The 15147-nt window shown below is 41.9% G+C and overlaps 1 protein-coding gene across 1 annotated transcript in view; it reads right to left on the bottom strand.

The window, feature by feature from the left end:
* Window positions 1–1103: 1103 nt before the first annotated feature.
* The window catches only part of XRCC5 (X-ray repair cross complementing 5), a 76787-nt gene continuing 62743 nt past the window's right edge, over window positions 1104–15147 (bottom strand). Inside the window, exons 17-21 of the mRNA XM_087819603.1 lie at window positions 14661–14770; window positions 12920–13016; window positions 10864–10931; window positions 2097–2168; window positions 1104–1342 (exon numbers count right to left, since the gene is read on the bottom strand). Coding sequence (XP_087675729.1) covers window positions 1328–1342; window positions 2097–2168; window positions 10864–10931; window positions 12920–13016; window positions 14661–14770 — 362 coding nt within the window. The 3' untranslated portion in view covers window positions 1104–1327. The remainder of the gene's footprint in view (window positions 1343–2096; window positions 2169–10863; window positions 10932–12919; window positions 13017–14660; window positions 14771–15147) is intronic.

The following is a 15147-nucleotide window of genomic DNA, read 5'->3' on the forward strand; positions in this document are numbered from 1 at the left end:
AACTGTCTAGGTTTTATCTAAGTCACAAACATCCCCTGGGCTTTAACTGTCGGTTGGATAGGCATCCTCACTGGGGTTGATTTGAGTGGGCACGTGTCTGTCAAGACTGACTCAAGTGTGCACAGTATCGAGGGGTGTCCCAGAGCCCAGAATGACACACTCCTCCCTCTCTCCCTTCAGCTGGCTGAAAGGTGTTCTGCATGGAGATCCATGTGCAGTCAACACACAGATATCTTTAATTCTCAGCACTGGAGAACTGCCTTGCACAGGTAGTAATGGGCAGCAAGCCACAGGAGGAGCAAGTCATTTATGCCTATACTGTTGTTTGCGAAACGAAGTGAATTGGTGGCCGCTGCTGGGGGTGCTGAGGGTATGGGAGGCTGTGCTCTACAGTTTGTGACGTCCAGGAAGGAGTTAGAACGTGGGTCAGAAATGAGGTCAGGAAAAAATACGGGTTTTGCTATTTTCTTATTTTAGGGAAGGAAACATCATCCAGAGAGAAAGGGAAGGAGACTTGGACAGAGATGGGAAGGACTGGGAAAGTAAAGAAATGTTCTAACATGACCAAACTTTCTCTCGGCGAGACCTGTAAACAGCATAATGAAATGCTAAAATCCTAACTACTGTGGTGAATTTGTTTTTTTGGGGGGGTGGGTTCACTAATGTGTCAAAGGCTGAGCCAAAAGAGCATCTTTTCTTCATGAGAACACCATAACTCACTGCTTAGAATGGGTGCCCAAGGAGACTGGGCTTCCCTCCCACCTGCTTAAGGCAAAGCAACGTGGGGCTAAAAGGCAAAATAAAGAGCAATGAGTTCACGCTGCCCGTGATTTCCAAACTCAGCTTTCCGTTGTAGGAAACGAAGGGCATTGTTGATCAGTGTGAGCTGTGGCCTCTGTGAGAGGCCCAGATAATGGACTAATCTTTTGGGAAGGCTGAGAGACTCATGGATGGCCATGCCACAGTTCTGGGTGAGAGAACTTCAAGAGGGCTGCCATCCTCACCAATACGCCAGGTCAGGAGGAAATCCACTTTCCAGAAACTTCAAAGCACATGCGTTATATATGGAGATCAATAAGACCATAAGAGAAATAATACATCCATCAGAAAATAACAATGATTCTTTATAAACTTGTATGGGGTCTAAATATCCCAAATATGAGTATATATTCATTACACAAAGAATCTAGAGATTCCTTCCACGTAACCGGCAGAGACCATCTCCAGAGCTTCCGGTCCTTTGAATGGCTTTCTCCAGGCTGTTTTGTGTAGAAATCCCAGCACGAGAGTGACGGTGACTCGTGTAGATTCCCCACACGTCCAGGACCTATATCATGTCCAGCTGCAAACAGGAACAACACATTCAGAAAGGAGCCAGGCCCACTTCAGTGCCCTGCTGTTCTGCTGAGAGTTTAACAGCAGCGGGTCTCTTCGCTGGCAGCGTACATGGGTGTGCACACTTACCCACCACTAACTACTTCAGGAGTTAAGCACCAAGTGTCTCCTCACCCTGATACTAAGAACTTCTCCCAGGAAGTTTGACAGTTTTCACTGGACAGCTGCCACATGTGGCTTAAAGGTAGAAAGTTTCCACATGTGGAAGATGGATACAAAGGCCAACACTTGTTTGTGCACAACCTCCAGGCATCCAGACAGTGGACGAGGGCCAGAAATCCCCAAATGCCTATCGGCCTGTTTTGTTTTCATTAAGTGAGAACATTTAAGAATTAGGCTTTTTAAAGGCTGCTTTTTATTTGTCAGCCCACGCAAACCACATGCTGTATTGCTTACTGCGGCTGAGGGCGATTTCTGCGAATTGGGACACTCTGCTACAGTGTGTCCCAAGCTCCTGAGCTCCCTGGGCCTCCAAGGAGGAGGGTTAGCTGGGCGGACAGTACACGCAGCCACCAGGCGCAGGAACCTCCTCAGGCAAGTACCTAAGTTCATCACGGTGATCAGTGACCATGTGGGGAGCTTCTGGTGTGTGAGAAGGGAAAACACACAAGAAACGAGTCTCTGATGAGAGCCTTGGTGCTGTATCTACAGGCCAGATGCCTTTGGCCACGGGGACACCCCGCATGTGTGAAAGGACTTACTAAGTCATCCACGTCGCCTTCTTCTAAGACGGCTGCTGGGTCTTCATTTGTATTTTCTTTGGGGGCCAGAAACTGTGAACATAAAGACAGTCATGACACCAAAATGACATTTCCCCTCCTCAGGTGCAGAAACAAACCTCTGGCATGGCCACAGGCCAACCTGAGAAGACCTGCTGCCCGTGGCCCACAAAAAAATCATCTTGACATTTGCTCCTTCATTTGTCTCTGGGTGAAAAGACTAATTTGAGGTTGAACAGTCCACGCTAACTAGTCGCAGAGAAAGTTTCCTGTGTAGAGGGAGGAAAGGACGTGGCTGGCTGAGGCAGTGACCCTGTGGAGGTCCCAAGTCAGGCACTGAAGATATCTGATGTTCCCACTTGTGCTCCCAGAGCAGACATGCGGGTCATTAGGGTTAAGAAAAGAACCAAACTCCCCAAACCAGTACATCTTGGTCTCTTCTGAAGGGATCATAAGAATGAAGGGTCAGAACTTAAAGATTATGATCAGCTATTCTTCAACTCCTCTGTGGACAAAAGGAAGAACTTCTTGTAAATGATGTAAAACAAAAAGAACAGGTAAGCTTGGAGGTTGTTCAATTCCTTTTCCGGAAATCCTTCAGTGTGTGTTAGAAGCTGTTTGAAAAGAGGTGGATGAGAAGACTCCTGTGTACCCTTCTGCTCAGCAGCTACGCCCTAGACCTGGAGCTTCCAAAGGCAGATCCACAGCAAAGCCAGGGACTGGAGAGAAGTCTGCAAGGATCTCCAAATACAACCCAGGCTTTAAAAGGGTAATAAGTATCTTGAAAATGATCTGAACACTCCTGCTCTCATCCTGTCCCTCCAAGAGGCAGCAGGAACGACTCTTTTCCTTCAAGGCTCGTGGTAACCGCATCTAAGAGCTAGGTTTTATCAAGCATTTATCTATCCTAACATGAAAAGTGATTTTCTGGTAGCATAAGTACTTAAAATGGCAGCATAGAGAGGCCTGCAGGAATGAGTGCTTTTAAAAGGGGAGGTGGGAGGCAGGGCATGCATCTCCCCATAGCACTCCTCAAGGTCAGTGTGCATGGAACACCCCGTGGTGAGCAAACCCCCCAGCCCACTTCTGCTCTCCTGAAGCTGCCTCCACTCGAAAAGGAAGAATGTTGTTATACTTCCCTCACTTTTCTCATGAAAAAATGCAAGAATGGCTTTCCCTGTACGCACATTCCTGTTATTTTTATGGTGCAATGGATATAGTCGAGGTCTCTGAAACCTAAAATTTACAGACTCAAATATGTCTCTTTAACAAGTTACCCTTTAAACATTAGGTTGTGTGCAGCAAGTCTTGGGAAGCAAGTGCTGCACGTCCTTCTATTCCTCACGGGCAAAAACTCAAACACAAGGCTAACAGAGTGGCCACAGAGCAGGCTGCATGTGCAGAACAGGGCAATGTTTTTGTTAGCACTGTGGACTTGCCCATGACGGTTTGTTTTTGACACAACCTCTCTCCTGAACTTTTAATCCTCACAGCCACCACACCATTCATTCATTATCTTCTATAACTGAGAAATGAGGGATTTATATTTTTCAAAGGACATTTATAGATCTTTCCATCACCCTTTTTGACCCTAAATTGGACTGTGTTCAGTGTCAGCATCAATAGAATGAGAGACTGAAAATGCTAGCAGTAGGGGTACAGTCTGCAGCAGAGCTGTAATGCAGCTTTTGTATCATTAATTCTATTTATTTATTGTGTTTAATTATTAATAAGGACATTTGAGGGCCAAATGCAGGTAAATAAGAAATCTACATGTGAATTTACATATGGTTTATGTTGAAAGATTAAACTCTGCTCTACCCTAGAGTCCCAAATTGATCTTTATTTATGATTCTCCTAATTATTATCACTATTAAAATGATTTTTACTTTGTTTCTTTTCTCATAATCATTAACCCCATCATGATTCCCCTTGTCAGGAATACAGTGGCTAAAGGGGAAGACATCCAGGTGGGGTGAAGAGAATATAAAGTAGATCTGTTTCTTGCTGTAAATCTCTGTGTAGCCACAAATGACTGGCGCCTTCCACGCACAGACAAACTGCAGGCTGAAAGGTTCTACTGGCCACTACATCTATTACCCCTTAGTAACCTGATCCAGGTAGGTACTACTGACGAATCTAGAAAACCCCTCATGTATTCTGGCACATGCCCCTAAAAGCCCCAATTCCCATTCCATCCCCACCTGCGAAGCCCCTTTCACACTGCAATTACACGATAAATAAGGCAGGGCTGTCTGCACAGTAGGACTGTGGTCTATGTAATTAAGCACAAATGGCACATCTCTGAGACTAGGCCAAATTTCTAGGAAGAGAGGAACAGCGGCAAACAAACTTTCATTTCTATCCAGAGCTGAGCATCTGCAGCTGATTTTCCTGATAGATTTGCTCAACATTTCCGCGTAAGCAAATTATAGCTAAGAGCTGGGCTGCCGTCCATTATCCTTCCCAAAGCCCCAGGCAAGGCTGATCTTACACATATCACTCCTCCTCATCAGAGGTTTTAACTGCCAGTAATTTCCAGGCTGCATGGTGGCAGGGAGGCAAGGGAGAGAGCAGAGAATTCAAGGCTGGGCCTGCTTTCTCAATAGAAGCAACAGATTCTCTGAAGGCAGCAGAAAGGGGTAGGAGCCAACTCTCATCTCTTCTTGTGCTCTTTCTTCCTGCAAGATGCTGAAAAGGTAGAAAATAAATAGAAGGGCATGTGCGTGATGCACTTCTCCTACCTCAGACCACCATCATTCACTCAGGACTACCAAGAAAGAGCCTCCTTCGTTGGAGATCTTTAGGGAATGGATAAACTATTACTTTCCAAGTACACGGAAATACAATCCTAGCTCCCAGCAGAGAAATGGAATTGACAGCCTGTGTAGGAATTTCCAGTCCTATCCCTCCACAGAACTAGAAACTGTCAACTTCTGCTCAGACCCTTAATACTCCCCAAATTAAAGACACATGGCTTCCACTGGGCTGATTCCAACACCATCATGTGATTCCAAAAACCACCATAATCTAGATGTATAAAAACATCAGGAAGAATGAAAGGCCACTTGTGTGTATTTTGTCTAAAATGACATACATTCCAGTTTCATTAATGCCTCCTCTAGCTTATTTCATGCTATAAAGGCACTACAGTGCAGCCAAGAAATCCTGCAGCCTAGTGCGGGGAACAGAGCCACAGCCTTAGCTCCCAGATCCTCAGCATCCCTGGGCCAGCACCTAACCGTTCTATAACCATTTTCCTCAAAAATAAAATGGGAATACCACTACTTACCCTCTCTACCTCATGGGGGTGTAGTGAGTCTCAGATGAAATAAAGTATGCAAAATGCTCTTTGGTATTAAAGGTTTTATGTTTCAATTCCCAGAAATATACCCAACATATGTCCACCAAATATTATGTATAACAACAGCCCCAGCATTTTTATTTATAACTGTCAATCAAATGGTCATCATCAGGAGAGTGGATGAATAAATTGTGTTATAACCATAAAAGAGACTACTACATAGCTATAATAAAGAATGAACAACTCTTAACAACATGGATGAATCATAAAAGGCATGATTCCAATTATAAGAAGGTTAAGAACAGGCAAAACTCGTCGCAAGGGACAGATGTCAGAACAGTGGTTACTTCAGGGACAGGGGAGTTCTGACTGAAAAGGTACCAAGGAGCCTTCTGGGGTGACAGAAATGTTATATATTTTTATCTGATTGGTGGGCACCAAGATATATGAATGTGTAAGAATTCATCAGGTTGCACATTTAAGATTTGTGTATTTGCTGTACGTACATTCCATCTCAATAAAAAATTAAAAATTGTATCTTGCAAGTATCAAGCTCAAAACAAACGTAAGGTAACACCGTGACATTTTCATTATTGCTTTGCTTTTACTAGCACACAGAGCAGCTACACCAGAGATGAAGGCAGAAAAGGAAAGTGGAAAGAGCCAAGGAAAATATCATGGGGCCCAACAGGGGCAAGCGCTTAGAGACAACTGTTTTCAGGAAACAATTTTTAAATTCTGATCTTACAATCAGCCCTTCACAAGACTCTGGAGACCTTTTACACACTCACACACAAACTGGTGCACTCCTGAAGGAGGCAATGTGAGCCTCTTTTCTGTATGTAGATGTGGAGGAGGCATTCTAAGGCAGAGGCGTGAGAATGGCGCCTCAGTGGTGGTGGAAAGGGGACTGCAGTTCAGGGGTCTGGATTCTAGTCAGTCCTGCTAGCCACGAACTGTAAGTCAACTTCACCTCTCTAACAGCATCTGTAAAATAACCAGATCACTAAGCTCTGGGGTAAAAGTAGGTTCACAGTTGTGAGTACTTGAAACACAGTTTATTCTTGTATCATTATTAATTATTGTGTTATTTTCCATACTAATAACTGTAAACCTACTTTTGCCCCACCCTGTATAATGCTAAAGTGGAAAATCAATGTCTACAACAGCAGAGGAAGTTAAATTAGGCAGCTACAAGAAAAACAAGTGCTAAAAAGATGATCCCCCTTACCCCCCATAGAGCTTGTATCAAATGACTATTTAGACTAGCTCAGCCTCTTTCAATCCCAAGAGAAATAATACTCCAAAAACCATGGGGATTAACCCTCTTTCCCCTCTCTGTTCTTAATGTGGAGTAAAAAGAATGGTCCTACAATTGGATTACTGGACAGATCATTTTATTTCTCAAGACCCTAAATTTCTTCATCTATAAAATAAGGAGTTGGCACAAGATCACTATTTCTCAGGTTCTGTCCCCTGGGCACAGGTGCTCTCGATCTGCCACTCCCACTGCCGATCACCTGAGGAGCACCACCTCGTAAGCTTTCAGTTTTAAAAATAAAAACTCGGCTAAGAGATCATTAGGATTCTCTCCAGCTGGACAAAATTTTATACAACATAAGCCAATGTCCTTTGCCTTAGTTAAGAATCTGGCTTGTTTGGAGTCTTCTAATCCAGGGCCTCTTGAACATTGTCATTATCAACATTTTGGGCCAGACAATCTGTTGTGGGGCTGTCCTGTGCACTGTCAGATGCTTCAAAACATCCCTGACCTCAACCCACTAGGAGTCAGTAGCACGCTCCCTGTTGTGACCACTATAAGTGTCTCTAGACTGACAAGTGTCCCCTGGGGAGCAAAATCTCCTGGTTGAGAGCCACTGTTCTTAACCCTAACACAGGTTAGCGAGAAGAAACTTGAAAAAGATAAAGAAGATAAATTTCAAGCCTATCCTGACCTTTCACAAGTCACTGACTTACTGACTGTGGATTGGGGCAAAGGGTCTCCCAGTTGCTCCCAGAAGGCGCCAGGATAAACAGCCACATCTTCTACCCACCACCATGCCTACAGAATAAAGTGACAGAGGAAGGGCACACTGAGCTGCACAAAGACAACCAAACATCAAGGATCAATGGTGCCCTGGCCAGTGTGGAGCAGTTGGTTGAGCATCGTCGCATGCACCAAGAGGTTGCGGTTCAGGAGGTCAGGGCACATGCCCCGGTTGTGGGCTCAATCCCCAGCAGGAGGCGTCCAGGAGGCAGCCGATTGATGTATCTCTCTCATGTTCATGTTTCTCTCTCTCTCCCTCTCTAAAATCAATAAAAAAAGAAAAGGGGGAAAAAAAAAGTCAATGGTATGTCTAAGAATAACAACCAGAAATGGAAAAAGTTAATTGAAAGAATTGACAGGTTATAATGACAAAAAAAAATGAATGTAAAAGCGGTAATATTTATGTCAAGGCTTCAAAATGCAATGAGAGGTATCGGAGCAGTTAAAAGAAAGTGACTGCCTGTATCTAAATTTATGCCATGAGGGAACTTTCTATTTCTGCAGCAGAGCTGACTTATCTATATTTCTCAGAGAATCAAAACATCCACACATTTCTAGAATACACTGGGGAAATAGTTCTCCTTCAGATGTGCAAGTGTAAAGTTAGGATTTAATTTTCATTTAAAATGGACATCCCTGGGTAATTATTTCCTCTCAAGTCATCAACACTCGACAGCAAGCATCTGACAGCTTGCCAACTTTAAATAATCTGTAAATATCTTAAAAGGGTTTAAGTGCACTGTGAGGATGGTTCTTCAATCTCTCTGATTATAGTCAAGTTTCCTTAACTGATTATTTGAGAGAAGTGACCAAATTTAACACTTGTTTTAAAAGCAATGTAAATGACTATTTTAGTGCACAAAGTGATCACGCTTCCTAACCTAGCTAAGAAATAGTGAAGCAGGTCTCTCCTATCAACACCACAAGAACCAGCTGCCATGAGCCAGTAATTTAGTAATTCTCAGTAATTCTCCCTGCTATCATCCATAAATGCCCTCTCCCGTCTACAGTTCCCTCCAAACACCAACAGGTGCAACTCAAAAACGTTTCTAATACATAGTATTAAATCTTCACCCTGAAAAACAAAATGAAGGTTCACGTGACACTGAAGCAGACGCAGAAGCATAACCTCCCAAGTCAGATAAGCCAGTGTGCGCATGGGAGTCAGACACTGGGTTCTACTCTACTGTCTACTGTGTTCTCTCTCCAAAGATGAAGTTTTCAGAACTGTCTTAAATTACAGCCAACTGAAATCAGTTTTGCTGATATTAGAATCATGTAAGGACACCACCCCAGACATAGTCATTAACTGAAATTCCTCTCTATAGCTTAACTGTCAGACATCAAAATTCCTGATGGGTAGGCTCTGTGTCCTTAAATTACACGACATCTCATGTGCAACAGGGAACAAACCCTGGACAATTTGCAAGAAGCATATTATCCTCTTTCAGGTTTCTTTCCTTTTTAATGTACTGGATTCACTTAGCTGTCACACCTCTGGGAGGAAAACTACCTTTTAGATCACTGTTTCCCTCTTCCTCCAAAAACTGTAATATGTACTCAACTCGCACCTAGATCACAGATATTTTAATGTAATAGTGACTAAAATTAAAGTGTTTGTGTCAACTTATTTTATTTGTTTAGCAAAAACTGACTGATAAGCCTTCACCCTCTGTGGTGGTTAATTTTAAGTGTCCACTTACGGAGGCCATGGTACCCAGCTGCTGCGTCAAACATGGATCTAGATGGTGCTCTGACTGTATTCCGCAGATGTGGTTAACATTTACAATCAGCTGGCTTTAAGTAAAGGTTCCTTCAATAATGTTGGTAGGCCTTATCCAATCAGTTAAATTCTTCTTTAAGACTGTAAATAGAAATCCTGCCTAAGTTTCCAGCTTGTTGGTGTCCAACAAGTTTCAGATCTGCCAGCCTCCACAATCCTGTGAGCCAATCCCTTAAAATAAATCAGTCTCCTCCGCACCACACAGTCTACTGGTTCTGTCTCTCTGCAGAGCCCTGAATGATATAACCCAGTTCAAGGGGGAAATACTATTACGCCATTGTATAAAGTAACAGGCAGAAATAAAACGCAGCAGCTAAATTACACTATCGCACGTACTGGCAGACTCACAGTACTGATTATGGCAGAGAGGGTGCAGGCACTGCAGAACCCCTTCTGAGGCAATAATCAAAAGGCTTTTGCCAAGCAAAATGCTTAATAAAAATTCCTGCATATTCAGACTAACTACTCTCCCAAACAATATTATAGTTTCTGCCAAATGGCTCTATAAAAATTCAAGGCATTTAAAATTTTGAATTTAGCCATAAGATGAACATTTCTAGCCTTGTTCCTGCCATTCCCGTAACAGATTCCTCCCTGCCACCCCAGACCAAGCTTTCCCTTCACATGCTCATGTGCACAGTATTTCTTCAGTCTCACTGCCTCCTTCTGCTACCTGGGAACTGATCATTTGAGTTTCTAGAGGACAGGGATGCTATCTTACCACCCAGCACCATGTCTAGCAGACAGCAGAGGATTAGTACACAACTGCCAGCGGCCAGGCGCTGTGCTAGCAGGACTGGGCCAACCAGTGACTGAAACTGAGGATGAATGCTATGAACCACATACTTAAATTAAATGTGCTGGGGTGACACTAGTTATGAGCCATATACTTTTAAGCTGTTCAACTTAATTTCATTAAAATTTCACCAAAAACCTAGGCATAATGAAGGGTTATGGAGCAACACAGCCATATTTTTTGACATAGAGCCACACACAGCAAAGATTCAGTACCCACACACCAAACAAGGAGACCTTGGCCTAACTATTTGTGTTGATACAACGCTCCTGGGGTCTCATACATGGTTTTTTTTACTTACTGAAAACACCAAGATGTGCCTTATGCTAAACACCAGTGTTTTGCTACCTTGCTGCACATCACAATTTGAATTACAAATTCAAAACTGTGCCTAGGTTCCATCTCAGACAAAATGTACCTTGGGGAGGGGTCTGGTCATCCATATTTTTTGTAAAAAATAGCTCCCCAGGTAGACCAATGTGTGGCCCGGGTGGGAGTCATAGGGCTACATGGATCTTATAGCCTTTACTGGGGTCTAGGCTAACTTTTGTGTGCTCTATGGACTTCAGGAGCTTAGAGCTACTGGAGCTGGGATCACAGGCGAGTTGTAGACACATTACCACAGTCTACAAAAACTGAGTGAGATTATAATTTCTCCCACAAGGATGCTGCAGCTGAGGGAATTTGCCTGTTGGCTGAATAAAAATGGGTACACTATATTTAGTTACCCTTAAAATGTAACTTCTTCAAGCAAAAACGGGTAGCAAGAAAATAATATACTCTACAATGATTGATCTAAAGACAGGGAGTTATCAATACCTTTTTGGCTTCCTCAGTTGTGACAGAGCTTCCAGAGGCTTCATCTTTGGTGATCAGAGTAATTCCATCTAAAAAGTAATTCAGAGAGTAAAATCCAAGTACAGAATCAACCCCAATCCCACCTTCCTTTCCACTACACCTCCTCCCATTTAGTAATGGAGAGTCTTTAAACTATGATGGTGCTCTTCTCTATAAGAAATATAAAACTACAAAGGCACTTGATTCACATTGTTCCTCCCATCTTACATTATCCCTTCTCCCATTTTTGCTTGTGTAAAATAAAGGCCACATCTCAAATGCTCCATGAAGGCTTCCTTGCTTAAATCCAGATAGAAATAATCTCTTCTTTAGAATTCTCAGTTCACTTTGTTCCTGCCTTTGAAATGGCTCTCATCATACCTCACCCTGTATAACTATTTGTATAAATTTTCTCTCTCCTGCCCGGCCAGGTGTGGCTCAGCAGTTGAGCATCGACCTAGGATCCAGGAGATCGAGGTTCGATTCCCACTTGGGGCACATGCCCGGGCTGCGGGCTCCATCCCCAGTGGGGATGTGCAGCAGGCAGCCAATCAGTGACTCTCTCATCACTGATGTTTCTATCCCTCTCTCCTTCTCCCTTCCTCTCTCTGAGATCCATAAAGATATATTTAAAAAAAAATTCTCTCTCCTAATGGGACTGCACACTTTTCCCTAGGGCATGTTTATTCACCTTTACATACCCCTCAATGTAGTATCCAGCAGAAGGTCAGTAAATGATAACTTAATGACCGTATACTTTGGTCCAAACTCATTAGGTACCCAATATGGGAATCTACAGATATTTTGACTTACAGTAGCGTTACTGGCTGTTGATGAAGGGACCAGAAGGCTAAGGTCAGGAGGAAATATGCTCTTTCAACGGCACGTCTATCATTTAGCACAGTACATCAATTTTAGCTCAGTGAGAGCAAACCAAGGATAGAAAAATCTACCCTTTACTTTTCTTGTCTTCCTAAGATTTTCTCCTGCCTCAAATGGATGATGCATGAAATACTTTCAGAAAAGCACATGCATTTAACATCCATTTGTACCTAGAAGTGGCACAAGTCATGTGTATTCTCTCAATAGGATATAAGCGCTCAAAAATATGTATCTTGTGTATGTCCTGCAAGTTTCTTTTCAGCAGACAATATGCTGGAGGCATTCAATAAATACCAAAACCAATCTCCTTCACCTACCGGGTCGGCAGCAGAGACACAAGAGGGATTTGAGGAAGCCCCATTCACCACCTATTCTAATTGCTTTTGCTCCTCAGTGCAGAAGTTAAAGGGCTGAGAAATGAACTGTCAGGGAAATGGTTGGCTGTGTGATGAAAAGCTGCCTGTTAAAGCTGGATAGATGTAACTCCTTCACACAGAAATGCACATAAAGCCAGGCTGAAAATAATTCTGAGGACCTATTTCAAGTGAAAGGTTTCATACTTTTCAACATCATTGTTTTTAAAATATGTATTTTTAATAGGTAATACCTTGTACTTGGGTTCTGGAAGAAAAAAAAAAAGTAAGTTGGCTTAAAAAAAAATGGGCAAAGGGCATGAAGAAAATGAACCATCAAGCTTAAAAAAAGTGTTATGTTGCCTTCTTTCTAGGTTTAATTTGCATTGGCCACTGTGAATAAGCGAGGAACCGAGTGGCCAAATTTGGTGCATGAAGATGCTGGCCTGCTGATATGAAAATCCCAGCAACAGGGTCATGAAGGTAGCAGGTGAGGTCAATGAAAGGGCCGTGGGTCCAGCAGGACTCAAAGTATCTAAGAATCTGAGGAAGGGGGCAGTTTTGCCCTCACAGCTTCTTTCACCCAATAGAAAGGCACAATCTTGGAAATGGGTGAGGCTGCATATAGTCATGTGAGACTATATGTTCACTTACTATTTATCACTTTGTATTTAGGCTTATTAAATAATATTTTTAGTTCATTGAATCCCGAGCAATTCCCAATCCACATCGAAAGTCATCACACAATACAATTTATATTTAGAAAAAAATAGCATAAATATTTGGAGAAAATGATAGCTTACCCTGAATGACGATTTCCCAGAAATGATTTAATTGTTTAATTTCCACTTTCTCTCGAAGGGCTTTCAGGAAATTGTTAAAGCGCTGTTCTTCTGAAAACTGGGGGGGCAAGTCAGAGCAAATGTAAGAATAGTCATCCCCAGACCAAAGTACTATATATACTGAATCCATCATTCATAACATATATATATAGTCGTTATGTATATATTAATATACATACATATTTTTTATTTTTAGTATATATATAGTTCTTTGGTAAATGGAAGACTGTTATTTCCAATTTCAGCTTTGTTTGCTGGGAACCTGAGATCTTTCTACCTGTGGAAGGTTCAAAACTTCCCAGAGCCACACAGCCTTTTGCTGGCCTGGTGCTTTGTTTTTTAACTTTTAATATAGACATTCAAACAAAAAGAGAGGATAATTCATTGAACGCTCATGTACCCATCACCCAGCTTCAGCAATTGGCTTGGCCATCTTGTTTCATCTATGCCCCCACCTTCTCCCACAATTCTGTTTTGAAGCAAATGTCTATCATACTTTCATCTATAAGAATCTAAAATAGAGATTTAAAAAAATACTCATAAAATTTAACAATAATTCCTTAATAGGAGCAAATAACCAGTCAGTATTCACATTTCCCCAACTGTTGCATAAAACATTTCTTCAAAAAAAATTTACAGTTAAAAACACCTTTGCATTAAGATTGACACCATTCTAAAGTATCTTTGATTCTCCTCCATCTCTTTTTTATTTTTCCTTTCTTTCTTTTTTTTTCCCCTAAAGAAATCTGTCTTCCAGTACTGTTAAGGACAAGTGGTGGCAGGAGTGCACAGAAATGTCACCAGACACCATCTAGCCCAGGAGGAGCGGTGTTACTTAAAAGCTGTACTTCTTCACCTAACCAAATCTTTCTCCACCTGACTGAGTACCCTGTCTCCTCTAGACTCTACTTTTCCAAAATTTTGTCTTTTATCTGTAGGGCATTTGGGTCACCTACTACTGAATCTCATATTCTATTCTAATTTTAACCATTTTCCCATTTCTTATTCTTTGCAAGTATCTAAACTATTCAAGAGTTATACTGCTCATTCATTCAGCAAATATTAATAAGCGCCCATATAAGAACTACAACTGTGGCTACTTTAAAACATATTTTCTAATTTAAACTTGCTTACTCTTGCCTAGAGATTACATATAATAGTCTAGAAATAATTTGGAAGATTTTTTGAAGTGTTTTATAAACATTTCTAATAAAATACACCTCCAACAAAAAAACCCACACAAAAGGTAGGACAGAGGTACTAATTAATTTTCAGTGTCCTTTTCCCCCTGGCATTCAAATCCCTACTCCTGTCTTCATAAAAATCCTTCTCAATAAGTATGCTGATATATATTTCCCATCAATATCCTTAAAATAGTTAGCCCATCCTTTATAATAATGAGTGGATCACCAAAAGTTACAATGGAAATTTCCTTGTTTGCCCAATACAGCCAGGGCTATAGTGTAAAAAACCACTAACTCCCGGGGATAAAACATTCCACTCATCCACCCACCCATCTTTCCTCCCCCTCAGAAATGACACTAGGATGAGTGAGTCATCTCCACTTCTCTTGGCATACATTGCTATTCACAGTGAGAATGATCCCTCCCAAAGCCTAGGCTTATTTGTGGGTGCTGCGTGTGTCTCCCCTGCGATGATGGGCAACAGTTTAGGATGAGGAGACAGGCGAGGAGAGCATTACCTGAATGGCTTCTTCCCGGAAGACCTTGATGCAGTCCATGCTCTTCATAAAATATGGTGTTTCGTTAGTATCCAAAAACTGTTCAATGTGGTTTATTAGCTGGCAACTTGCTGGAACACAAGACAATAATTTTGTTTTTCTCTAAGTGATGCATGTTAGAGAGAATATATCCTTCTGTGTGCCTTTAAGTATGTTACGGTTCAGGAGTCTCATGGTCAGTACGCACAATACTTCTTTTCCGGGGCGGCGGGGGATGGTGGTTTGCGGCAGGGATGAGATGCAAAATGCTGATTCCAAAAGTCTCTATTTGAAAAGTCTGGGTAGTACTTACTGATATTTTTCAAGAAATAAAATTTAATTTCTAAAATGCTTAGAATTATAGCTAAATGTTCCATCTGAGATTTCAAATACTAAGTTGTTGTTTTTTAAAAAAATTGTTGTTTCTGCTTTTTATTTCCCTTTCCCCAGAATTTAGGGGCCATTGGGG

Source organism: Miniopterus natalensis, chromosome 8, assembly GCF_054644295.1.
Source record: "Miniopterus natalensis isolate mMinNat1 chromosome 8, mMinNat1.hap1, whole genome shotgun sequence".
Taxonomy (NCBI): Eukaryota; Metazoa; Chordata; class Mammalia; order Chiroptera; family Miniopteridae; genus Miniopterus; species Miniopterus natalensis.